The sequence below is a fragment of the Odocoileus virginianus genome, chromosome 17 (genome assembly GCF_023699985.2).
Source record: "Odocoileus virginianus isolate 20LAN1187 ecotype Illinois chromosome 17, Ovbor_1.2, whole genome shotgun sequence".
Taxonomy (NCBI): Eukaryota; Metazoa; Chordata; class Mammalia; order Artiodactyla; family Cervidae; genus Odocoileus; species Odocoileus virginianus.
In genome coordinates, this window is record NC_069690.1 from 47,424,505 (window position 1) to 47,452,029 (window position 27,525).

The window sequence follows — 27,525 nt, forward strand, 5'->3', positions numbered from 1 at the left end:
GGTTCACTTTCCACTTCCTGTGCCCCACAGCTCAGACTCCCTCAGCCTCCCCCTCACCAGTCCCTAAAGACACAATTCACATGTTTGTCCCTGCCAAGGCACAGCAGCCTCCCTCGTGTTCACTGGGTCAGACAGCGTCCTGGGCTGCATATTCTCCCTTCGAAGCCCTTCACAGCCCCTGATAGTAGGTCCTGGAGGCGGGTCCCTCCTGTGTCCCTAAGTCACTCTCATAGCTTGGTTGGTGGGATAAGAGCCACTCTGCAGGGTGTGGGGTGGGTGGGGAATACAGTCAATGCTGTTTCTGCCCGGGGACTCTCAGCACCTTCCAGACATCATTTTATTGTCCCTAAAACCTTCTGCTTATGACTATCCCATCTGCAGACATAGGTAACACAGGTAACTGCAGGTCACTGCAGGAAACAGGTAACTGCAGGTCACTGCAGCAATCACAGACAATCACAGGTAACTGCAGGTCACCATCTGTGATTGCAGGTAACTGACAGATCTCAGGAGGTGTGTCACATGATGCCCTGTGACAAAAGCCATTCTTTGCAGCATTTCTATAATGGCATTCAGGAAGTGGGAAAGTAGCCTGTCTGGTAGGCATGTAGGGAAAATGTGCTGTGGTAGAACTCATGCCCTGGCTTGGGACCTTGGCCTAAACCCAACCATGGAACTGGAAGGGGACTGGGTGCCAAGGGCCTGACCAGAACCAGGACACTAGGTGGCCTGGTGGCCAATGCTCCAGGCAGTATCTCAAACACTCTGAGAAGCTTATGAGATCCACAGGGTCCACCCCTGGGGGTCCTCTGGAAGGAAAAGTCACCTTGTTATATCCATTTCAGGGCTTCCCAGGCCCTTGAAGCACATGGTCAAGGCCTCCTGTTCTAGAGGACATGGAATGGCCCCCTTCACGTGTGTAGGCTCCCTACATAGTTTTACATGAGGGGTCTCAGCGACCTGCAGGACAAGGGCGGGGTGGCAGCCCTTTATGGCATCTGCAGGGAACAGCCCAGACAAGGCCAGCCCAGCCAGGGAAGAAGAGGGAGGGTGGGGCGGGCTCCCCACTGGCCAAGACCACACCCCAGACCAGTCCTACACAGGATACCAAGCACCACAGGGCACCCACCTCTCCTCCAACAGCTGCAGTATCTGAGGCCTTTGGCTGCTGCCTGCCGGCAGCGCCCCCACTTTCCTTCCAAGCTGACCCGAGATGCTTCTCCAGCTCGGCCACCTGCTTCTGCAGCTGCAGAGCCTCCAGGTGCACCTGGTCCAGCTCGTGGGGAAGCTCTCGCTGGATGGTGTCCACGTCCAGGGGTTCCTGCAGCACCTAAGAGGCCATTTTAGAGGCAATGTTAGGAAGGAGGCAGGCTCTGGGAGGGGGGCTGGAACAGATCAGCAGGGAGGACAGGGAAGCAGAAGAAGGGCAGCACTAGGTGGCAGAAAGTCCAGAAAGATCAGAAGGACACAGGCCGGTCAGCCTCCCCTCTCTGGCTTAATTCCAACCTCCATTAGACTGCACCCCTGCAACCAAGCCACTGCACTTCTGGTCCCACCTAATCAGGCTCCCCAGTGGCTTCACTCGTCACCCCCAGAGTGAAGATGTGGGCACCTGCAGCAAAGCCTACACTGAACCCAAAGGTGGCTGGGGAGAGTCTGTGCATGGAAATGTCTGGACGACAGGTCTTAAAACCCTCTCCCTGGGCCTGAGTCCCAGGTGGAGACAAAGGGCAAGTAACCATGGGCAGGGGTGGGAAGGCCCAAGCACATCAAACGACAGAAGAGGAGGAAGGGGCAGGAATGGAAGTCCCAGCCACACGAGCAGCCTGGGTCAGCTGCGGGGTGGCCAGGAGGTATGTGAGCAGAGTCCAGGCCAGAGCTCTGGGGCCACCCTGTCCTTCAGCTGCCTCTCTGGATGTCCACTCTCCCGGCATAAAGAGGGAAAGACAGGCAAAAAGAAAGACACACTTCTCTACACCCTCAACTTTCCCATTTTATTCTCAGGAAGATAAGATACCATCTTCCTATTCCAGAGGCTTCCACCAGGCTTCCACCTGGCGGCTCAGGTGGTAAAGAGTCTGCCTTAATGCAGGAGACCTGGGTTTAATCCCTGAGTCAGGAAGATTCCCCTGGAAAAGGGAACAGTAACCCACTCCAGTATTCTTGTCTGGAGAATTCCATGGAAAGAGGAGCCTGGCAGGTCACAGTTCATGGGATTGCAAAGAGTCAGACATTACTGAGTGACTAACACTTTCCTGTTCCAGGGACTTCTATAATGAGTTTGTAATGAATATTTTATTCTTTGTCACATACACTAAAAAAGGTGATCATCTGATAAACAAATACTGTTAAGTAAAAAACAAATAGAAAACACTTTAGGGTAGACTTTTACTCTCAGGATAATCAAATCGTCTGTGATTACCAAAACAAAATTAAAAGTTCTTATTTATATATTTATATCCTGTTTGTAGCTTGTGGGGCGTGTGAAATCCTCACAGTGGGGCAGAACTGGGAAAGGGCACAGATCTGAAGGCCCCCTCCCCTCGTATGTGACACAAGTCTGCAATCCCAGAAAGAGAAAAGCGGTCAAGTTCATCTCCACTGCAACAGCACAACTGCTCTTCAGTCAAGATAAGGCATCTGATTTCCAGGCACTGCCTGCCCCCCACAGGAGACAGAAAGCTCCGAGCAATGTCCGTCACTAGTCAGGAGTTCTGTTCCACAGAAGATGCAGTCTGCAGGATGGTGTAACCTACACACTTACAGACTTGAAAGGACATGGGAAAATGGCCCCAGGGGAAAGAAACATCACAAGGCAACACGGACGTGTGACACCACCAACACCAGCAGTAAGAGCTGTGCTCCCAGGGACATCATCGAGACCATGAAAAGGTAAGTCAGGGAATGGGAGGCAAAGTCTGCAAATCACGTATCTGACCAGAGACTTGAACCCAGAAAATACCAAGAACTCTGACAATTCAACGAGATGACCAACAGCCCAATTAAAAGTGGGCTGAGGATACTCATGGACATTTCTTCAAAAAAGACACACAAATGGCTGATAAGCACACGAACACATGCTCAACGTCATTTTTTATCAGTTCAGTTCAGTTGTTCGTCATGTCCGACTCTTTGCCACCCCATTTCTTTTATCAAGAAAATGCAAACGGGCCACAGTGAGGTCCACCTCAAAACTGCTGGGATGGCTAGAGTCAAAAAGACAGAAAGCAGCTACTACAGGTGAGGACATGAGACATGGGGGCCCGTGTGCACCTTCTGGGAGTGGAAAGTGTGCAGCCACTGTGGAAATGTTTAGTGGTTCTCCAGAAAGTTGAATGTAGAATTACCCTGTGACCAGGGATTCCACTCCTTTACGTCTACCTGGAAGAACTGAAACAGGCACTTGGACAGATAGGAGTCCATCACATTGGCAGCAGCCAAACGGCGGAAACAACCCAAGTGTCCAGCAGATGAGTGGGTACACTGAATGTGGGGTTCTTAAGAGGAAGTTCCGACCCCCGCTACAACATGGATGAACCCTGAGGACATTGTGCTGAGTGAAAGCAGCCAGTCACAGAACAAATACTGAGTGATTTCACTCATAGGAGGCTCCCGGAGGAGACGGCTTCACAAAGATGAAAGAGTAGAACCAGGGGCTGGGGGCAGGAAACAGGGAGTTAAGTGTTCAATGGGGACAGAGTTTCTGTTCAAACGATAAAAACGTCCTATTGGGAATAGACCCTGGTGACGGTTACACAATACTGTGAATATACTTAACGTTACTGAATTGTAAACACAAAAATGCCAAATTTGTTATGTATATTTTACCAGAATTAAAAAAAAAAAACACTAATCAAAAGAGGTATCACGAGATAATAGCAATAAAGCACAGGCTGGGTCACCAGTCCCAGGTGCCAGGGTGGAGCTGCACTGGAGTTTGTCCAGTTGTCCCTCCTCCACAGGAAGGAGTTGGTCAGCCCAGCGCCTGGTTACAACCTGTTCCCCAGAAGGCAGGGCCAAGAGGACAGAAAGGGCCTGCACTGGGTGAAGCATCTAGAGTCACAGACGGTGGTGACGAGCACATGCTCTTGCCACAGCTCGGTACCTGGGTTTAATGTGGGTCCCTGGACTTGCTCAGCACATCCTGGGTGGGCAGAAACAAGGCCCTGCGTGTCAACGGCCAGCACTGTCCCTCCTGCCCTGGACTCCCCTCTATCGTCTACCAGATCCTCACCATGTGCCTTCCAGGGACATATGAGAGGTGAACCAGCTATTCCCAACAATAACCCTGTCCTCACAGGGAACCGGAGGCACAGAGAGGCCACAGCAGATTCCTGGGGCTCACTGCCACCCCAGCAGGGCCCTCAGTTGGAAGACCTACACAGTCGAGCATCAGAGGGTGACCATACCTTCTGTCTCAGTCGTGCCACCAGGAAGCTCAGGAGATGTGATCTGTCTCCAAGCCTCCTGAGTGCCAGTCCCATGGATGCTCTATCAACTGGCACAGTTCCTCCTGCAGAAAAAGTGATTTTGTCAGACTCACATTCCTATAGTCCTGGGGGAGCTTCCAATTGCCTGCTGTTGCCCTGGGGAGGACATCTGTGGCGTCCAGGACAGAGGTGCGTAGGTATGTTCTTCTCTGCCCTCCTCCAAGGATGGCCACTTGTCACTGCTGGTCCACTGGGATGCTGAAGACTTTCTAAAGCTAAGTGGATGCAGTTGGGTGTCCACAAGGACTGAGATGAGATGCACATGAAGAACAACTTTTATACCAAGAAAGTAGGAGTCTTTGCAGAAGAAAAATACAACTTTACCAGCCAGTGTCTGTTAGAGGCCGACCTATGTTGACTCCTAGTCATTTGGCTAGCAATAACGAAAATGTCCAACAATCCACAGATCAAAGAAGAAATCACAATGGATATTAGAAATTACTTTGAACCGAATTACCATCAAAGCACAGCTTATCAAAACTTAAGGAATGCATCTAAAGCTGTCCTTTCAAAAGTATTTATAGCCATAGAAGATTTTTTTTAGAAAAGAAAGATGAAAGATAAATGAGCTGAATGTCCATTTCAAAAATGAGGAAAAAAGCAAATAAGGTAGAAGAAAGGACAGGATAAGCCAGTAATAGATGCTAAGGAAACACAAAACAATGTGTAATAGAGGATGACACAACACTCAAAACATCCATGACAGAATTCAAAATCACTCGTTATACCAACAACAAGGAAAATTGTACCTTGAATGATAAAAGACAATAACAAGATGACAGATTAAAGCAGTTCCAACAGGCAATATGATACACTCTCAAAACAAATGGAATATTGGAAGTTTCAGCCAAGGTGCGAAAAAAAATTTTTTTTTTAATGGAAATTTTAGAACCGAAACCATAATAAGAGTCTCACTAGATGGGCTCAACAGAAGAAAGAATTAGTGAACTTGAAGAAAAAACAGAAATTTTCCAGTCTGAATAATACAGAAAACAGACTGGAAACAGACAGAGCCTCAGTGACCTGGGGGAGAAAAACAAAAGTTCTAATACTCTTGTCATTGGAGTCCAAAAAGGAAGGACAGCGTGGAGCTAAAAAAAAATACTTGAAGAAGTAATGGTTGAAAACTCCTCAAATTTGGTTCAGTTTCAATGCCAAAAGGATAAGCCAAGGAAATCTATGCCCAGACCATCATAATCAGATTTCTGAAACTAAAGACAAACTTTGAAAGCAGGCAGAGAGAAATGATTCAAAGGCAATAGACTTCTCATCAGAAACAATCATCTGATTTCTCCCCAGAAGAAAATGGTTTAAGTGCTGAAAGCAAAGAACCGTAAACTCATAATTTTATATCAGTGAGTATACTCTTCAGGGATGAAGGTGAAACAAAGACATCTCGGAGGTAGGAAAACCTTGTGAGTTTGTCACCAGCAGCCTTGCTAAAAACAATCTGCCGAAACAAGTGCTTCAGACAGAAGGAACCTAGAATCAAGAAAGAGTCACAGAAAGGATAAGGATTCAAGGAAAGAATGGACCATGCCTCTCCTCCTGAGTTTTTAAAATTATGTTTGAGAGTTGAAAGCAAAAATGAGAATCCTGTCTGATGTGGTTCTCGATGTACAGAGGGGTGGTATTTGCAACAAGAAATGGGGTGATGAGGCCTGACAGGTGGTAAGATCCCCATATTCCACTTGAAATTGCAAAGTGCTGACACTCGTTGACCATGATAAGTAAGTATACTGTAATTCCTGGGGAAAACACTAGAAAAAGTACCTAAAGAGACTGAAAAACCAGATTAAAATAGAACATCAAGTAACCCAGTGGAGGCAGAATCATGACAAAAAACACAGATTTGTATTACAATAGGAATAGGAAGAAATTTCCTTAATCTGACACAAAAAAGTAATGATTCAACTTTAAAGTGTTGAAAATTCTTCTTTGGGATCAGGAGGAAAGTCAGCTATGATCAACATCATACTAAAGAGTTCAATCAGGGGGAAATAACATGAGGAAATAAAAGTAAAAGGTATCAGCATTGGAAAAGCCAAAAGTAAGACTTCCATTACCTGCGACAAGATGACTATGTAGGCAGTGTCCTGCCTGCCTTTTCCTTTCCTTCCTCAGCAATCAAGCCCATAAATCATCAGATGGGCGGCTGGAAGTTACCCTCCGGGGCTAACCTGCCTGAGAGCTGCAACCCAGCTGGCGAGGGAGTCAGGATGAAGGGCAGCCTGGCTCGGCTGTCAGAGCCAGGATGGGCCTGGGTCAAAGGGTGGGGCCTCTATGTGGGAAAAGGCCTCTGTCTGTGCAAGGGAGGGTACTCACACCCAAGAACTGGATGGAAGAAGTAACGTACGAGGACAAGGAGTCAGGCTTCTCGTTGGAAAAGGAAGTTAAGAGAAATGGAAGTGGAGACCAGAACAAGCCTCTAAGACTGGACCAACCATAGAGGAACAGACTGATGAATAAATCTGTCTTACACTATGAATTTTTGTTGCCTTAGGAGATGGATCCAAAAAAATACTGCTAAGGTTTATGCAGAGGGTTCTGCCTATAAGTTTTCTTCTAGGAGTTTTATGATTTCTGGCCTCACATTTAGGTCTTTAATCCATTTTGAGCTTATTTTTATATGTGGTGTTAGAGAATGTTCTAATTTTGGTATTTTACATGTAGCTAGCTGTCCAGTCTTCCCAGGACCACTTATTGAAGAGACTTTCTTTTCCCCATTGCATATGCTTACTCCTTGATCACAGAATGAAATTTGGCCATTTGCAACAACATGGATGGACCAGAAGGGCATTATGCTCAGTAAAAAAAGTTAGAGAAAGACAAACACAGTATAATGTCTATGGGTGGAATCTAAAAAATATAACTAGTGAATATAACAAAAAAGAAACAGACTCACAGACAGAGAACAAACTAACGCTTAATGTGGGGAAAGGGAAGCAGGGAGGGGTGAGATAACGGTAGAGGATTGAGAAGTACAAACCATTATGTATAAAATAAGTAAGATACAAGGACATACTGCACATGAGAGGGCTCACTGTGCTGTGGTGGCAGGAGAGCAACGGCTCTCTCAGCTGCTAATTGGGGGAGGAAATGATGTGAACAGTTTGGTCTGACCATCAACCAAAACATACTGCTGCTCAAAAGAAGTCAGACGAGAACCAGTTCAGTTCAGTTCAGTCACTCAGTCGTGTCCGACTCTGAGATCCCATGAATCGCAGCACGCCAGGCCTCCCTGTCCATCACAAACTCCCGGAGTTGACTCAAACTCATGCCCATCAAGTGGGTGATGCCATCCAGCCATCTCATCCTCTGTCGTCCCCTTCTCCTCCTGCCCCCAATCCCTCCCAGCATCAGGGTCTTTTCCAAGGAGTCAACTCTTCGCATGAGGTGGCCAAAGTATTGGAGTTTCAGCTTCAGCATCAGTCCTTCCAATGAACACCCAGGACTGATCTCCTTTAGGATGGACTGGTTGGATCTCCTTGCAGTCCAAGGGACTCTCAAGAGTCTTCTCCGACACCATAGTTCAAAAGCATCAACTCTTTGGCACTCAGCTTTCTTCACAGACCAACTCTCACATCCATATATGACCACTGGAAAAACCATAGCCTTGACTAGACGGACCTTTGTTGACAAAGTAATGTCTCTGCTTTTTAATATGCTGTCTAGGTTGGTCATAACTTTCCTTCCAAAGAGTAAGCATCTTTTAATTTCATGGCTGCAATCACCATCTGCAGTGATTTTGGAGCCCAAAAAAATAGTCTGACACTGTTTCCACTGTTTCCCCATCTATTTCCCCATGAAGTGATGGGACCGGATGCCATGATGTTAGTTTTCTGAATGTTGAGCTTTAAGCCAACTTTTTCACTCTCCTCTTTCACTTTCACCAAGAGGCTTTTTAGTTCCTCTTCACTTTCTGCCATAAGGGTGATATTATCTGCATATCTGAGGTTATTGATATTTCTCCCAGCAATCTTGATTCCAGATTGTGCTTCTTCCAGCCCAACATTTCTCATGATGTACTCTGCATATAAGTTAAATAAGCAGGGTGACAATATACAGCCTTGATGTACTCCTTTTCCTATTTGGAACCAGTCTGTTGTTCCATGTACAGTTCTAACTGTTGCTTCCTGACCTGCATAAAGGTTTCTCAAGAGGCAGGTCAGGTGGTCTGGTATTCCCATCTCTTGAAGAATTTGCCATAGTTTATTGTGATCCATACAGTCAAAGGCTTTGGCATAGTCAATAAAGCAGAAATAGATGTTTTTCTGCAACTCTTTTGCTTTTTCAATGATCCAGCAGATGTTGGCAATTTGATCTCTGGTTCCTCTGCCTTTTCTAAAACCAGCTTGAACATCTGGAAGTTCACGGTTCACATATTGCTGAAGCCTGGCTTGGAGAATTTTGAGCATTACTTTACTAGCGTGTGAGATGAGTGCAATTGTGTGGTAGTTTGAGCATTCTTTGGCATTGCCTTTCTTCAGGATTGGAATGAAAACTGACCTTTTCCAGTCCTGTGACTACTGCTGAGTTTTCCAAATTTGCTGGCATATTGAGTGCAGCACTTTCACAGCATCATCTTTCAGGATTTGAAATAGCTCAACTGGAATTCCATCACATCCACTAGCTTTGTTTGTCATGATGCTTTCTAAGGCCCACTTGACTTCACATTCCAGGATGTCTGGCTCTAGGTGAGTGATCACACCATTGTGATTATCTGGGTCGTGAAGATCTTTTTTGTACAGTTCTGTGTATTCTTGCCACCTCTTCTTAATATCTCCTGCTTCTGTTAGGTCCATAGTATTTCTGTCCTTTATCAAACCCATCTTTGTTGCATGAAATGTTCCCTTGGTATCTCTAATTTTCTTGAAGAGATCTCTAGTCTTTCCCATTCTGTTGTTTTCCTCTATTTCTTTGCATTGATCACTGAGGAAGGCTTTCTTATCTCTCCTGGCTATTCTTTGGAACTCTGCATTCAAATGGGTATATCTTTCCTTTTCTCCTTTGCTTTTCGCTTCTCTTCTTTTCACAGCTATTTGTAAGGCCTCCTCAGACAGCCATTTTGCTTTTTTGCATTTCTTTTTCTTGGGGATGGTCTTGATCCTGTCTCCTATACAACGTCATGAACCTCTGTCCATAGTTCATCAGGCATTCTGTCTATCAGATCTAGCCCCTTAAATCTATTTCTCACTTCCACTGTACAATCATAAGGGATTTGATTTAGGTCATACCTGAATGGGCTAGTGGTTTTCCCCACTTTCTTCAATTTAAGTCTGAATTTGGCAATAAGGAGTTCATGATCTGAGCCACAGTCAGCTCCCAGTCTTGTTTTTGCTGACTGTACAGAGCTTCTCCATCTTTGGCTGCAAAGAATATAATCAATCTGATTTCGGTGTTGACCATCTAGTGATGTTCATGTGTAGAGTCTTCTCTTGTGTTGTTGGAAGAGGGTGTTTGCTATGCCCAGTGCGTTCTCTTAGCAAAACTCTATTAGCCTTTGCCCTGCTTCATTCTGTACTCCAAGGCCAAATTTGCCTGTTACTCCAGGTGATTCTTGACTTCCTACTTGTGCATTCCAGTCCCCTATAATGAAAAGGACATCTTTTTTGGATGTTAGTTCTAAAAGGTCTTGTAGGTCTTCATAGAACCATTCAACTTCAGCTTCTTCAGGGTTACTGGCTGGCGCATAAGCTTGGATTACTGTGATATTGAATGGTTCGCCTTGGAAACGAACAGAGATCATTCTGTCATTTTTGAGATTGCATCCAAGTACTCCATTTCAGACTCTTTTGTTGACCATGACGACTACTCCATTTCTTCTAAGGGATTCCTGCCCACAGTAGTAGATATAATGGTCATCTGAGTTAAATTCTCCCATTCCAGTCTATTTTAGTTCGCTGATTCCTAGAATGTTGACATTCACTCTTGACATCTCATATTTGACCACTTCCAATTTGCCTTGATTCATGGACCTAACATTCCAGGTTCCTATGCAATATTGCTCTTTACAGCATCAGACCTTGCTTCTATCACCAGTCACATCCACACTGGTATTGTTTTCGCTGTGGCTCGCAGAAGTGCGGCGGCTGCAACAGACTCTGTAGAAGCGCGGCCGAGAGGAGCTACCCCTCTCCCAAGGTCAGGGGTGGCGACTGAGAGCGCCAGGCTGCCACGGCGCAGGAGTGGCCAAGAGGAGCTACCCCACGTCGAGGTCAGGGGCAGTGACCTAGAGGAGCTACCCCATGCCCGAGGTCAGGGGTGGCGGCCGAGAGGAGCAACCCCATGTCCAAGGAGCGGTGGCTGCATGGGAGCAGGAGGGCCGAGAGGAGCTACTCCACGTTCAAGGTCAGGAGGGGTGGCCGTGAAGAGATACCCCACGTCCAAGGTAAGAGAAACCCAAATAAGATGGTAGGTGTTGCAAGAGGGCATCAGAGGGCAGACATACGGAAACCATAATCACAGAAAACTAGCCAATCTGATCACATGGACCACAGCCTTGTCTAACTCAATGAAACTAAGCCATGCCGTGTGGGGCCACCCAAGATGGACGGGTCATGGTGGAGAGGTCTGACAGAGTGTGTCCACTGGCGAAGGGAATGGCGAACCACTTCAGTATTCTCGTTTTGAGAACCCCATGAACAGTATGAAAAGGCAAAATGATAGGACACTGAAAGAGGAACTCCCCAGGTCAGTAGGTGCCCAATATGTTACTAGAGATCAGTGGAGAAATAACTCCAGATGAGAATACACACTTGTAATTCCACTTATATGAAAATTCAGCCATAGGGTGAGGAATCAGGAGAGTGGCTGGCTCAGCAGGAGGAAGTGGGGCTCCTAGGGTGGCACCCTTGTAACATCTCCTTGGGCTGCGTTACTGGGAAGTCACTAGACAGAGCACACAACACTAGACAAGGACTCTCACCGGTGGTATCCGTGGAGACCAGGACACTGGGTTGAGCACAAGCACAGGACAAGGACGTCTTCGAAGGATCTAACACATCTAGTTGTTCCTCCAGTGTTTTAAATTTATGTTTTAGATTTTGCATTTCTGCTTCAAGGGCCAGAACGTAACCTTCCAAAAAACACAGTAAACACATAGGCGCAGGCGTATACACTCTCTTTATCTAGCACCCGCGCCCTCCCCTGTCCAACTCTCATGACTGTCCCATGCTGTCTGTGTATCATCCTCCCCTCCAGAGATCAGCTTGCCACGCTCTCCGAGTGGGCCCCATGATCAGGAGTCCTCAGTCCTGTGATCCTTGATGCAGACTTGACAATCCCATCCCGAGCGCAGCCATCAGAGGTGCTGCCCCTTCACTCACCATCCTTTGAGTTCCTGCCCTGAACAGTAGGAGGCGGAGCCACCTCTGGGGCTCAAGAAGCTCCCCGGAGGAAAGGCCTGGTCCCTCAGGCCTGCTTCCTACTCCAGGAGAGCGCAGTGCCAACCAGCCCCTGGTCCAAGCCTGTCTCTGGTTTTTAAATGTGTCACGTGTGTATTCTTCCCTTTTCCCCTCCACGAACCAATACAAAGTTTTTATTGTACATAAAAAATATGACTTAAGATCCTTTCTCTTGGAGGGAAAGCAGCTGTCATACTTTGACTTAATCTATAAAGGGGATGCTCATTTTTAAGACTCCAAGCGAAGCCTATTTACGGACCCAGTAGAGATGACTCCTCATCTTCCCTCTCCCCCTTGCTCACCAGGAACCGCAGAATCAGCTGCTGCCTTTGGGTCAGGCTGGTTTGTGTGTGAGGTCTCCCCTCCTAACTGGGCAGAAGGAAGAATTTGATCACTTAGAGCTTCCATTTCTTTCCTCATTTGTGCAATAACATTTCGCAAACTTGTGTTCTGCTCTTTTAGCCGCTGGATCTCACTAGACAGAAAGCTTTTATTGATTTCTTCTCCTTGATGCCTTAGAGGCCTCTGTCAAATACAGAAAATAAAAGAAAAAGAAAATGGTGAGAGCCAAGAACCAGTGATTCCTTTGTGCGTCTGAGGCTGGCTGTGTCTGTGTCTGCCTGCATCCTCCAGCCCCGCCGTCCCTGCTGCCCCTCATCTGTCCTGGAGGTGGGTGATGTTGACAGAAAATGCTTTTTCTTTTATGTTTCATAAAGACAAGACCAATGTTTTTCAAAGATAATTTTTATTGGGAGATTTGGGGACTCTTCCTTTTTAGTAAAAAACCCATCATTCACCCGTTAGAGTGGCAGTTATTTAAAAAAAAAAAAGAAAGAGAGACTTCCCTGGGGGCCTGGTGGCTAAGATTGTGCTCCCGATGGAGCAGGCCTGGGTTCGATTCCTGGTTGGGGAACTAGATCCCACATGGTGCAACTAAGACCCAGTGCAGCCACATAAATAAATATAAAAAAAGATGGACAATAACAAGTGTTGGTGAGGATGTGGAGAAAATGGAACCCTTGTACACTGTAAATGGTAAAAGTACTCAGTGGTTTGTAAATGTAAGATGTAACACTGTGCAGCTGCTATGGAAAACAGTCTGGCTGTTCCTCAGTAAAGTAAACACAGAGCTATTACATAACCCAGCAATTCCACTCTTGGGTACAGACTTGAGAGAAGTGAAAACACAGATCGACACAGAAACCTGCAGACATGTTTGGAGCAGCATTAATCATAGTAGCCAAAATGGAAACATCCATGTCCACCAACAGATGATAGATAAACAAAAGTTAACATCATGAAATACCACAGCCATAAAAAGGAATGACATTTTAACATATACTACAACATGGATGGAACATGAAAACATCATGCTGAGTGATAGTCAAGGACTTTAAAGCAGTTCACATAAATATACTCCAGGATTTAAAGAAAAATATGAAAAAACAGAAACAGAAGATATCAAAAATAACAAAATAGCATCTACAGAGATGAAAAATACATTGCCTGAAGGAAAAATTCACTGGATAGGATGGGATTAAGAGCAGATAAGCTACTACAGGAGGAAAGGTTAAGTGAACATAAACATAGAGCAGTAGAAAGTATCCAAACTCAAGAACAGAGTGAAAGACAAAAGAACAAGTAACAACAGTCATTCTGCTCTAATGACTGCACAACACTGAGAAGCAGACAAACACTAACCCAGATCAATGAGGGGACAGAAAAGGATTCAGAACGTGTTGGCAAAAAAATTTCAAATTTGATGAAAACCTAAGTCCACAGATCCAAGAAGTTCAACAAACTCAAAGCAAGATAAACACAAAGAAAGTCACACCAAAGAGCACATCATGGTCAAACTGTTTAAAAACAGTGATGAAGGAAATCTCTTAAAAACCACCAGAGGAAAAAAAGGCACATTACATTCCTGCAGAAGGACAAATAAAAGAAATCACCAACTTCTCATAAGAACCAATGAAACCTAGAAGACTTCCCACTAAGATCCCATACCGAGAGGTCCGGCCATGCAGGAGTTGAGCTGGGGTGAACGTTGGGCCAGCTTTATTCCAGAGAGCACTATGGTGAACTAAAACTGTAAAATATCTGCGGTGGTATATATTACTTTTATTTCCAAAGTGAAGCTTTTTCTTCTGTTACTGCTAGTCCCCAGCTTTTCAAGCCACCTCTGGCTCCGCTATGCACCTGCCGGCTTCCTTCCAGCCACTGCTCTGGCCCCACTCCTCCTCCTGCAAACATCTAACCTCCCTCTCTGTGCCCACTGGGGCAACTGCCACCTTCTCTGCAGCAGAGCCTTAGGCTGCTCCCACTCAGGCAGACAGAAGAGTGGTCAGGGCTGTGTAACTGGCCGGCACTGTTCACATTCTCCCTCTGCAACCTGTGGGGAAGGGACCACCCCTCTTAGGGCCTGCACTGTTCACATTCTCCCTCTGCAACCTGTGGGGAAGGGACCACCCCTCTTAGGGCCTGCACTGTTCACATTCTCCCTCTGCAACCTGTGGGGAAGGGACCACCCCTCTTAGGGCCTCAAATTCCTTGTCCTGAACAACAGGATCCACCTCAAAGTTGCAATGCAGCCCATTCCCAAGGTGAAACTTCTGTCCCTGCGGCTGTGGCTGTGTTTGCCCTAGCAGCCTGCCTGGCAGTGGTGCCTGGGTCTCTGTGGGGTGATCACTCCGGCCTTGCCGAGGCACCAGCATTGAAACTAGTGCCAAGCAAGGAGGAAGCTGTGGCCACAGCCAAGAGGCTGCCTGTCTAGGCAGTGCAGTCTGGAGGGCTCACTGATTCCCAGGAAGCACCATGCCTTCCTCCCTGAGCAGCCTCTGTCTCTGACTTCAGTGTATGACAGATCCCCTGCTGCTCCTACTTAGTGTTTGCCAAAGGCCCACCTCTATAGAACTCAGCACCAACTGCTGCCTGCCAGCCGACATCTACTGCTTTACCAGGTGGTCACATCCTTAACCTGGTCACAGTATTAAGGCCCTGAAAGGGGAACGCAGGTGTTTTGCTATTATCTGGAGGATTCAAGACCTTCATTCCTCTGGTCAACAGAAACTTGTACAGCATCCTTCACCACCCCGGGTCCCTGCTTGATAAGGTGGCCACATCTCTGTGTTAAGACCACCAGGCCAGCTCACTGTTGCTGGTGTCTGAGGTGCTGCTCTGCCACGCCCTCTCATCTTGCTTCCAGGGCCCCCTGTACAGAACAGAGGTGCACATCCCCCCACTCTGCATGGGGCACTTGTTTCTGATCCCCCGGCCATTTCTAAGGTTCCTGATCACTTAACAAGGCAACCAGCCACTGACAGGCCTCCCTGACCAGCTGAGCTGGTGCTTGGAGACAAATGTCTTCTTGTAATTGCCAGCCTGGCAGTAAAATACAAAAAAGAAAAATTTGGGTAGGGAGGTTCATTGATAAAAACAAACAAAAAAAGAGGCATTTGTTTTCTCTCTATGCCCTAGAGAAGGCACCCATGCAAAAACCACCAGCGATGAGCCCCCAGGACCATAGGTGACCCTGGAGACTAGGGTTGGCCCCTCCTTTCCTCCTGGGAACACCAGTGCTCCCAAGCCTGACCACTGGCTGAGTGTGAATATTCCCAGAGGTTTGTTTACAGACACACCTTCCGGAGCTTAACTCCTAGGGCGTCAGGTCTAAGTATGTCCTGCTGGGATGCTCCCATGTGACCTTAATTAATCATCTTAACTAATCACATCCATAAAGACCCTACTTCCAAGGAAGGTTGCAACTTGAGGCACTGGGACTAGAATACACCTTTCGGGGCCACCATTCAATGTGGGGTGGTCCCATAGTCAGTGTCAGGCTCTGGCTGGCACACAGCAGCAAGGGAGTCCGTGCTTTATAAGAGGAACAGCCATCGTCATATATTGAATGGCTCAGTCACCACATGTGAAGAAGCGTATTTTGGGATAAAGCTCTAACCTTTTGGTTCTCTGTGTTACTGTCTGCCATGGTACAATTTCTGAATTTGAGGTTTTTTGATATTTCAGATACTAAAGACACAAAGAAGATTGAGTGCAGATTACCATTAGCTGGTTGAGCCTTGGCCTCACCTTGTGTGAACAGTCATCTTAAAGGAAACATGGGTGAAAAGATCTCCCTTCAGTGCTGATTCTATTTGGCGTGTTTTCCCTCTGGCTGGGGGAACGGGTATCTCCGAGGGGCACGTGAGGAAGAGCTGCAAGGGAGACTGAGAAGGAGGGCGGCCCCTCACCTGTGCCTCCTCCTCAGGGAGCAGCCCATGTGTCCGCAGAGCCTGCAGGGCCTGGTCTCTCTCTCGGGTCACGGCCTTCAGCACCACTTCTCGGTCACATAGCCGCCGCTCCGTCTCCTGGAGCTTGGCAGCAACCTGGGGAAAACGCAGACTCAGTTTATCTTGGGAGGATCAGAAGGGAGCGGTGCCACTTTCAAGGTCCAGACCAGCTCCTTACCCTGCTGGGAAGCAGACAGCAGACATGAGGGTGAGAAACCCCAGGAAAGATGTGGCCGTCAGAGCCAGAGGAGCACAGCAAATGCTGGGGCCACCTATGCAGCCAGCTCCAGACACAGCTGCCTGGCCATTAGAGAAAGGCTGCAGGCAGGGACTCATCACTACAAGTCCTACTGTTATAAACCAAACTGCTCAGTGAGGCTGAGTGCTTTCAAGTGCAAAGGATAACTTGGTGAGGGCCCAAGCTGACTCCATGCTGCAGTGGACATTCCCAGCTCTTCCTTCTGCAGAAAGAGGTCAGACAGCCCAGGGGAATGCAGACCTGATCTCTGGCCGCTGTCAGACCCTGAATCAAGTCCTCGGCCTGCTGGTACTGCTCCCGCTCAACACCCTCACAGCGGCGCTGCCAGTCCAGCTCTAGCTGCACCTTGTCACGCTCCAGGCTCTGCTCCCTCTCTACCGCTAGAGACAGCTGCTGTTTGTACCTGTGGGGATAAAAAGTGCCAACATTAACATTGTCCTGAGGTTCCTTTGGGCTGTGATGTAGCTGAGATGGGAGGCATCCCTCCTGGGCCCCCTGGTTCAGCCGACACCTTCACACAGGCCCAGGTTCAAAGGGAAGCAGGTGGCTGGGTCCCCCAATCCTGAGAAACTCAGCACTGTAGGAGAGGAGGTCAAACTCAATAAGAGACAAGAAGAAAGCCAAACTCAGACAAACAAGAAAATAGCTGCACTAGAGAAGTGCAGGAGGGTGCCCAGCAGAGGACACAGAGCTTCAGGGTCAACAGTAAGCTGAAAGGTCAAACATAACTCAGCGTCCATCTACTGGGGGTCGGGAGAGATCAGAATGGAGAGAGGAAAGTACCACGCAAGTAGGAGGAACTGGTAGGCTCTGCCAGTCAGCACAGTGTCCTTAGGACTCATCAGAAGATGTCCAGGGCACCCAGTGGAGACCCTGGGGTGACATGCAGCAACAGGGCTAGACTGGCCCTAGTGAAGAGACCTTATGTGCATGTGTGCTCAGTCATGTCTGACTCTTTGTGGCCCCAGGGACAGTAGCCTGCCAGGCTCCTCTGTCCATGGGATTATGGGATTCTCCAGGCAAGAATCCTGGAGTGGGCTGCCATATCCTCCTCCAAGGATCTGACTGGGGGGACTGAACCCATGTCTCCTGCATTGGCAGGTGGATTCTTTACCACTGAGTCACAAAGAGACCCTAGAGCTACCATAACAAAGACTTAAAGCAACCCTTCAGTGATCAAGCCACTCTGCTGCCGCTGCTGCTGTCGTGTCAGTCACGTCCGACTCTGTGTGACCCCATAGACAGCAGCCCACCAGGCTCCCCCGTCCCTGGGATTCTCCAGGCAAGAACACTGGAGTGGGTTGCCATTTCCTTCTCCAATGCAGGAAAGTGAAAAGTGAAAGTGAAGACCCTCAGTCGTGCCCGACTCTTAGCGACCCCATGGACTGCAGCCTACCAGGCTCCTCCGTCCTTGGGAGTTTCCAGGCAGGAGGACCGGAGTGGGGTGCCAGTGCCTTCTCCGAGCAGCTCTGCAGGCCTAACTAATTAGCCAACTAACTAACTACAGCTGAGCAGCAGGGGCCTGTGAAAGGAAGATGACCAACCTAGAGGTCTGCTGACACAGTGGCCACATATCTGACAGCCATGGACAGCTGTGATATGTGCAAGGAAGCAGGATACTGGCCTCTGTGCCACAGAAGCAGACTCTCAACAGAGGTGGCAGGAAAATACGTAAAGCAGCTCCTGTAAATATGTTCAGAGATTAAAAGCAATCACAAACACAGTGAGGAGAGAAATGAAAAGTAAAATGTGTGAAATAAAAACCTCACCAGCCTTGGGACTTCCCTAGTGGTTCATGTGGCTTAGACTCCACGCTCCCAGTGCGGGGGGGGTGGGGGGGGTGGGTTTGATTCCTGCTCAGGGAACTAGATCCCATATGCCAGAACTAAAGATCCTGCATGCTGCATCTAAGACCTGATGTAGCCAAATAAATAAATAAAAATACCAACCCCCCTCAAAAAAAACCCCTCACAGTCTTTCCAGCAGATGAGACCTTGTGGGGAAAGTCCTAGAAGCTAGCAAAAGAACATCAAATTAAAGCAAAGCAAACAGAAGAAAGGCAATAATAATAATAACAATAGATACTGAAATTGAAAACAGAAAAGCCACTGAAAAAAGTCAAAGAAACCAAATGCTGGCTCTTTGGAAAGATCTCTAAAATGGATAAATCTCTAGCTAGACTGACGAGAAGAAAAGAGAAAATACGTATCATCAATATCAAGAAGGGGAGAGGACATTGTTACAGACTTTACACATATTAGACAGACAGTAAAGAAATACTATTAACAATTTCATGTCAGTAAAGTCAACAATTAGATGAAATGAACAAACTCATTGAAAGACACAAATTACCAAGCGACACATGCACAAAATATAAAATAGAAAATATTAAATAAATATCCAAAGAAACCAGACACAAAAGAGTATAAACTGTAGGATTCTATGCAGATGAAATTCTGGAACAGGAGAAACCCATAGCAGCAGAGAGCAGTCCACAGGGTGCCAGGGAGTGAGGGGGCTTTGGGTGATGGAAGGGTTTTATATACTGATGGCATTGGTGGTTGTACCACATACTTAAGTATATATTTGTCAAGATTCATCAACTGTACAGTTAAAACAGGTACATTTATTATATTTCAACGATTCCTTAGGAAAGAGAGTATTACCTTTACTCAAGTGTTCATTCTGGCTGATGGGAAAAGACACTGAGACACTAGAACAAATCAGTACTCAGAGATGATTCCTGACAGGGGACGAAACAGCACACATCCTTTTACAGCCCTGGTGCAGACTGGGGACTGTGCTCTGTGGGAAAGCCCGCCTCTGACCATGTGCCCTGCCGCCCCCATCTTCGCCCCCTTCCTCCATCACACATACCTTCCAATATCCTGCTGGCATCTTGCCAGCTGTGCCTTCAGCTTCATCTCCTCCTCCTGCAGTGACTGAACCTGAAGATCTTTGGAGATCATCTCCTTGGATAGCTGAGCAATCTGGGCATCCCAGCCAGATTTTAGAGCTGATGCATCTTCCCGAAGTCTAAACCAAGAAGGGTAGTGACGTGAATGTGGGCGTGGTTCTCACCCAAGCTCTTTTACAACACACACATACACACACGCACGCAGTCCTCAGAGGAAATGCTGCAGATCAAGGGCTCTTCTACATACATCAGGGCACAGACTTCTCTGCCTATATTAAGAAATGGTCCTACCCAAGAAGAAATATCCACCCACCCCTCCCACCGGCACAGGCACTGACTAACGCCTGTAGCACTCCAAGCCCACACCAAGTGTGTGGGGAAGCAGGGGCCAGGAGATGTCTCTCGGAGCCAGAGGTCCTGAGACAGCACCATCTGACACACCTGGGCACCCTTAGCCATGCCTAGCACAGTCACTCCACACAGAGACATTCAACAAGTAGCTCCAAATTGAATAGTAAGATAAGGTTGTACATTCATTGGTAGAATCTCAAAAAATTTGATAAATCTCCCAAGAAGCAAAACTTCAGAAAAACATCTAAAGATATTGACTAAAGTAGCCACAATATTAACCATACAAAGCTTGCATGGTAGTCACCCTATTTGCGTCTCCGGCCTGTTTCCCTCCTCAGCTGCATTCAGCATGCTGTGGGGTAAAATCTATGGTCATGCACTGGCCACTGTCCAGAGCCACATGCCTGTGGGTGGGCTACGGACTGCGGCACAGAGCTGGACAAGCCGTGGGAAGGCAGATGGCCGTCAGTCTACAAGGTCTTAGACCAAAGTCCTGACTGCAGTTGCCTTGAGACTTAGAAAAGCTCCATGCAAACAGGGGCAGAGACAGGAAGGAGAAAGGAGCAGCTGCCCTCATGGGAAACTTCTTTCAACATTTCAGCTTAAACAGGCCTCAACCTCGAGGCTGGCGTGTTGGTTAAAATGCCCTTGGCAAAGGGTCAGGCGACCCCACAGGAACGAGATGGCTCCGCTCTGCTCTTCCTACCCTGGCCCTGGGACCCCAGGCCTGTGAGCTCCTGCCTGAGGAGTCCTGTGCTCTCCACTCTCTCGGGCATCCCAGTGCCCTCGCGTGCCTGGCACAGACATGCGGTGGCTGGGTAGGGCTCTCTGCTCACAGGCAAAGCCCACTGCAATGGGCAGAGGCTGGTTTGGGGGGTCCCACAACCTCAGTCCTGGTCAAGCCAGGATTATCATCACTCTGAGTAGCAGAGTTCTCTGTTCATAAAGGACTGCAGTGAAACTCATTTGGGAAAACCCTTTAAAGACCAAAGTGGGAATGAAGAAGGAGAATAGGTATGGGGAAATGTACAAAACCCCACAGCCCAGAGGAAAGCCATGCTGCTTGGTAAAGCATTAGGATTCTTCAGCTCTATTGCTAACTTAGGAAAAGGCACCCTCTTTGAACCTGCCTAGATATAGTATGTAATAAAAGTGTCACATTCTCAAAGGATTCAGACCTTTCAAGTGTGAGATTTCCAGTGTTATTCTTAGTTATTGGAAAAAGTCATTTTTCTTAGTATGATTTAAACAAATTACTTCTAGTACATCCAGATTCATACTGACTTCTTACCTAAAATAAACCAGCTCATCCTAGTAACACAGGGGGCTGCAAAACGTTGGAAACTTGAAAACACGTCCAGCTCAGATAGAGCGCTGGTGTCAGAACAGGGGCTGCAGCTGTTCCTCTCTGGGCCCACCCAGTACTCCTTCTGGGGCAGTGCCTGCTCTGGTCCCATGTAGTTGCTGGGGTGATAAAAGTAGCAGGTGGGGGCCCAGGTGAAGTGAAGAGAAAGTCACTCAGTCATGTCCAACTCTTTGCAACCCCATAACAGTCCATGGAATTCTCCAGCCCAGAATACTGGAGTGGGTATCCTATCCCTTTTCCATGGGATCTTCCCGATTCAGGAATTGAACTGGGGTCTCCGGCATTGCAGGTGGATTCTTTACTAACTGAGCTATCAAGGGGGCCCAAGAGCCTGTGACAAAGCTGCCCCCCACCCCATGAGCCAACCTAGAGCCAAGACCACACGAAGCAGTATGTATAGCAGGCAGGGTGCTCATGGAATCCGGGCTTCACCCTGGCTGTGTCCCACCAGACACTTAGCCCCGGAGCCTCGAGTGTCCAATGTCTGACATGACAGAGGGAAATGAAAGGTTCTTCTCTGTTCTGTGTGTCACTGAAAGATAAAAGGACATGAGATGCCTGGCCTGCCCTGGAATTCGAAAGCACTCCTTCCCCTCTACCTACTAACTGGCAACTCTGCTCCGAGGCCCAAGGAAAGGGAAGCAGCTCACAGCCCTGGGAAGTCGACTGCCTGGGCCCCATACATCAGGCAGGATGTCTGTTCTGAGCTTCCCATTACAGTCCCTGACCTGATCCTTCATGATTCTATATGTGTTGGGCTTCTGCAACTATAAGAGAAGTTGCTGGAGCTTGAGAACCATATTTTTATTTCTCCTTAATTTCTAGTGAATTCTCACAAGAAGATCTGCATACAGCAGGGGCTTTGTATGTGGCCATGAATGGGATCCTGGTTCCCGCTCCACTTTGCCAAGACCAAGACAGCACAAGCCAGCCTGTGTTCTGGAGAACAGAGAACTTGCCCTCGTCGAGTCCTGGCCTCCATCCAGCATTTGGACCAGCGCTGCCCAGCACTGAGCCAAGGGCCATTCAGGGCGCCCAGGCATGTGGCCAGTCTGAATTGAGTTGCGATGTGCCTTTAAAATTTAACATCAAAAATGCGAAATACCTCAATAACAATTTGCTCAGGCAAGTTTAGGCATCCATCTTCATTAATATTTTTACTTATTTTTTTCTCAAACTTTAAACTTTTTTTTGTATTGCGGTATAGCTGATGAACCAATTACTTTCCCATGTGGCAGCAGTGGTAAAGAACCGGCCTACCAATGCAGGAGATGTGGGTTCAGTCCCTGGGTCTGGAAGATTCCCTGGAGGTGGGCACGGCAACCCAGTCCAGTATTCTTGACTGGAGAATCCCATGAAGAGAGGAGCTGGCAGGCTACCGTCCATAGTGTCGCAGAGGCGGATGCGAATGAAGTGACTTGAGCACACAAGCACACGATGAGATGGTATGTTGGACATACTGGGTTAAAAAATGGGATTGAAGTTAATTTCATCTACTTCTTTTTGCATCTGAGCTGTGAATATTAGGAGGTTAAAGTGCCCTCTGGCCCTACCATATTCCTTTTGATAGTTATATGTCTGCATGGTTACATGCAGATAAGGTTCTCACAATACTGTCTCAGCTCATGGTTTCTCTACCCCGCTATCCACAAACTAATGGTCACAAGAAAACCAGCACAAATAGGCCCAAAGAGACAACAAAATCATAATGTGGGCCATTTTGTTGCTGACTTATAAAGAGTACGTCTTGGGAGGAAAAGACGCTGATACAGGACACTAAGGCTTCTCCTGGGAACCCACTGATGCTGCTTGTCACAGCCTCTTGACTGTCCAGTGGGGAAGCAGGAAGGAACATGACGGTGAACCCACCAAGAGGAGAGAGCAGAGGCAGGAGGCCTCCCCACAGGAAGGCCTGTGCACCCGGACCCTGGGCTCTGAGTCACCATCTGTGAGAAGGGCCCCGGGAGGGCCTATCCGAACCAAACAAAGAGTGGACTGGGAGACACACACCCTTGAGATTGAGCCGCCTCACCCCTCCAGCTATTGCTGGCTAGGTTTAACAGATCAAACAATAAAATGCGTGACTCTAAGGAAGCTATCCTGAATAAGCTTTGACTTCCTGGTATTTTATAGTTTAAGAGCCATTTTCCCCTTCAGCAGAAATATAACTTGGCAGAGAATTCTCTGTGAGAAAGAGAGAAAGAAATATTTCCCAAACAAAGGGAAAAGCCAGTTGCTAAACAGCAGGCATCGCAAATGACTTATTTATCTTAATCATTTTTGTAAACACAGCTTCTCTGAAGATCACTTCCTTATTGGTTGCCAAGAGGCTGAGTTCAGTTACTGCTTCAGTTACAATGCTCCTTCACAGACACCAAGCAGAGTGGGATAGAGTGGTTGTGTATGGCCTGGCTGAGATGTCAGAAAGAAAACTGGGTTTGAAAAGAAGTTCGTTTGGAATTCCCCGGCAGTCTGGTGGTTAGGACTCTGTGTTTTCACTGCCAAGGGCTTGGGTTCAATCTCTGCTTGGGGAGCTAAGATCCTGCAAGCCATATGGCATGGCCAAAAAAATAAGTAGTTTAAATAAAAATTTTTTAAATTTTATTTTTGGTTGTGCTGGGTCTTCATTGCTGTGTTCGGGTTGCCTCCAGTGGGGGAGGGCAGAGGCTACTCTCCAGTTGTGGTGTACAGGCTTCTTATTGCGGTGGCTTCTCTTGCTGTGGAGCATGGTCTCTAGGTGCACGGGCTTCAGCAGTTGCAGCAGGCAGGCTCAGTAGTTGTGGTTTGAAGGTTCTAGAGCAAGGGCTCAGTAGTTGTGGCGTGGGGGCTTAGTTGCTCATCGGCACGTGGAATCTTCCCGGACCAGGTATCAGACCCAAGTCCCCAGTACTGGCAGGTGGATTCTTATCCACTGTACCACCAGGGAAGTCCAAAAAGAATTTTTAATTAAAAAAAAACAAACCGATAAGAAGAAACTAGCTTATGGAGAAACTGGAACCCTTGTGAAAAATGGTGCAATCACTGTGGAACACAGTTCCTCAAAAAGTTATATCTAGCACCTCCACTTCCGGGTACACACCCAAAAGAACTGAAAAGAGACCTGAGCAGATATTTGCTCACCCACAGTCACAGAAGCACTAGTCACAACAGCGAGAAGGCGGAAACACCCAAAATCGCCATCAACGGATGAACTGATAAACAAAAGGTAGCTGTATACAAGCAATGTGAAATTACTCAGCCTTAAAGAGGAGGAACATTCTGATGTGTGCTACAACAACATGGATGAACCTTGAAACCATCACGCTGAGTGGAATAAGTCAGTCAGAGAAGGACAGACACTGAGGGATTCCACTCGTGTGAGGCCCTTAGGGCAGTCAGATTCACAGAGATGGGTGGTGGGATGGTGGGTGCCAGGGGCTGGGAGAGGGGGATAGGGAATCATTATTGAAGAGGCACAGTTTTAGTTTTACAAAGAAAAGGGTTGGTTGCTCAACAGCGTGAATGTGCTTAATGCTGCTGAACTTAAAAATGGCCAAGATGGTAAATTTCTTGCTATGTGTGTTTTATCATAAACAAATAAATGCGCACATTCATACATATGTCCACACACACTTTCAAATGAAACAAAAGGAAAGAGAATGGTTAAGAAAAGTGACGGGAGAGCTGCAGAAATGACTCCCAACACCCAGTGCCCACTTCCCTTCATCTGAAACAGGTAACTAGGCAGCCAGGCCCTTGGCCCGGGCTCACTTGTCAATGGTGGCGTCCTTCTCCTTGGTGGCATCCACCTGCTTCCACTCGGCCCTGCGGAGCTGTACTTCGAGGTTCTCACATCGTGCCTGCAGCTCCAGGGCCCTGGCGTCTGCTGCCTGTAGCTGCTCCATGTGGGCGCTCTTTGCTGCCATCAGCACAGCGTCCCTTTCCCTGGCGAGATGGTCCAGCTCCTCATGCCTGAAACACAGGAAGGTCCCCAACAGCTCACATGGACCCCGTTCTGGACCCCCTAGCCCAGAATCTCCCTCATCCTGCCGGAGGGCTACATACATGTCCTTCTGGAGGGCACTTTTGCCTGCTTCTCTCTGCTCCTCACTCCTCATGAGGAACCACTGACTAAGAGATTTTCAGACACTGGCCCCCTTCCCTCCCAAGCTCACAGTCCTTGGGAAAAAGAGACTCAAGCAGATATTTGTGTCTTGGGAAAAAGAACCCAGAACAGGTGTTTCAGCAAAGCACCACCAGCAGAAGCCCCACTGACTAGGGAAGAAGAATGCAGGTGCAAACTGCCCTCCCTTCACAGCTACACCAACTGCTGAGCTGCTTACAACCCAGAATCGGAGACCTCCAAGAACTGGGGGCCTTGGGAGGCAGGCTGCATGTCCGTCTTGGTCAGAGATGCCAAACCTATCGAAACTCTGTCAGTGGAACAGATATTCGTCTTGAAAATACACTGGGAATTGCTGACATGCAACACTATGCCGACATGACACCTATGACTTTTTATGCTTTTATTCTATTTGGCTTCAGTGAAAAGTAAAAAGCCCTAAGAAATATAATTCTATAGCATTCTCTTCAGATTTCATCAGCATTGTTCAGTGAGATGGTTAAGCCTTATTTAATCAAGTCACGTGATGTACTTTTCATTCCAATTATGATCAGTCCTCACCTTACTCATCTTGCAAACTGTTCAGTATTTTCCACCTTCTAGTAGCAAAAAAATATACACATAGCAGTTGCTGTACCTGTTAGTTTCTGATAAGATATACCTTTCTTTTTCACCAAATCACAAGAAGTGTTTGATCATGACAACTAGTGAAGGGAAGGAGTTATCTCTGAATGCATCATCCTGTGATCATTAGTTATTTTCGAGAGGCAAACACCAAGATTCCAGGGCACAAACACCACTGCCCACACCAGGGAACACAGGTTCCCTGTCACCTTGGCTAAATAAATAACACCATCTGGGCTGCACATGACTCTGCAGAACCATGCAGTGTGATGACAGAGAACATCTGTGTGCACCCCACTCCTGTGACTTGTGTCAATGGGTCAAGTATATTAGCCCTAAGGTGTCAACCTGGACGGCTTTCAGCAAGTTATTTCACCATGCGTGTCCTGTAATTCTCAGTGTTTTGATGATATTCCTCCAAACACACACAAATATGCTCATTAGAACTGAAAAGTGAGGGGCGATCCTGGAAGAGCAGGCCTGACCCTGCTGACGTTCCACAGAAGAGGCTTTGCCTCCAAGGTGGTGGGGGAACATTATCCCTACACTGACACTGGAGGCAGAAAACACTCACTTCCTCCGAAATGTCTCCTCTTCTTTTTTCCTGGTGAGCTGCATAGAGTGAAGTTTACCCTCTAAGTCTTTTATCCTGAAAAGCAGCAAATGTTAGTGGAAAAAGCACATAAGAGGCTACTGCAAAGCCAACCTGGAATAACCGGGGAAAGGCAGATGCCTCAGGGCTAGAGCCCAGACCACCCGTCGGCCACGTCCACCCACAGGGAGGCGGGGAGGCTCCGCACCGGGCATCCTTCACGGCCACCAGGTCTCGGAGCTCCCAGTCTCTTCGCTGCAGCCTGTCTTCCAGCTCCGCATTCGCCACCTCGGCGCCCTGCAGGGACTCGGCAGCCTTCGCCCCAGCCTCTCTCAGGGCCGCAAGCTCTTTGTTCAGCAGTTTAATCTTCGAGAAGAGGATTCAAAATGAGGATGTAAGTGGAACAGAGGTGTTAAGAGTTAAGTGTTACCATCTTATCAGAACAGACAGAGAAGAAAGACAGGAATTTGAGAAGCAACAAAACAGTGAGAATCTCCTCACACGCTCTCACAGCCTCGACAGCAGACCCCCGTGTGAATCCAAGTCGTACCCCAGCAACCCAACTAGGCCATGATCTGGATACTGGAATCACAGAGGCAGGTGGAGGTTGTAAGAACGTGGGTCCCTGCTGAGTGATCCCACTCAAATCCCAGCCACATGCTCAATTGTTAAATAGCTTCTCTGGGGCCTTGGCTTCTTTGACTATAACATAGAGGTGATGGTACTGCTGTTCCCAAATTTGTGTATAAGCTGTGTACAAGCTGTGATGCCCACCAGGGACAGGTGTTCAGGGGACCAGAACTGTCTCACGGCAGCTAGAGGTGAGAGTGGAGCATGTCCTGGCCCACTTTTCCCCACTCTTCTCCACAGGAGTACCCACTACTCCACTGTGAAGCATACGTTAGCCCCACACGTCCTGCTTGTCTTCTGTCCCCTGGTGCTCAGAAGTCCCCAAAGAGGCCTCATGGAGGTCACCTTGTGGCAGCCTCAAAGTCCTGCTGTTCCTGGGTGACAGGGACAGCATTCTTTCAGAGGGAAGTCAGAGAAAGCACTACCCCTTGGACTGTAGCCCTGTGGAGGCTGGCAGCCTGGAGGAGGCACCTTGATGATCACTAGGGCAAGCACCCAT

General features: G+C 47.7%; 1 protein-coding gene across 8 annotated transcripts in view; it reads right to left on the reverse strand.

The window, feature by feature from the left end:
- CCDC57 (coiled-coil domain containing 57) overlaps window positions 1-27,525 on the reverse strand; it is a 115,327-nt gene that overhangs the window by 60,252 nt on the left and 27,550 nt on the right. For 7 of the 8 annotated variants that reach the window (XR_011492404.1, XM_070479746.1, XM_070479743.1 and 4 more), the window contains exons 5-14: window positions 26,605-26,762; window positions 26,379-26,453; window positions 24,829-25,029; window positions 19,322-19,480; window positions 16,685-16,847; window positions 16,147-16,281; window positions 12,199-12,421; window positions 11,419-11,568; window positions 4,410-4,513; window positions 1,130-1,330 (exon numbers count right to left, since the gene is read on the reverse strand). Coding sequence is in view for 7 of the 8 variants with exons in the window: in XM_070479746.1 (XP_070335847.1) it covers window positions 1,130-1,330; window positions 4,410-4,513; window positions 11,419-11,568; window positions 12,199-12,421; window positions 16,147-16,281; window positions 16,685-16,847; window positions 19,322-19,480; window positions 24,829-25,029; window positions 26,379-26,453; window positions 26,605-26,762 (1,569 nt within the window). In the remaining variant the exon portion in view is untranslated. The remainder of the gene's footprint in view (window positions 1-1,129; window positions 1,331-4,409; window positions 4,514-11,418; window positions 11,569-12,198; window positions 12,422-16,146; window positions 16,282-16,684; window positions 16,848-19,321; window positions 19,481-24,828; window positions 25,030-26,378; window positions 26,454-26,604; window positions 26,763-27,525) is intronic. The other variant, XM_070479745.1, reaches the window with a different exon arrangement.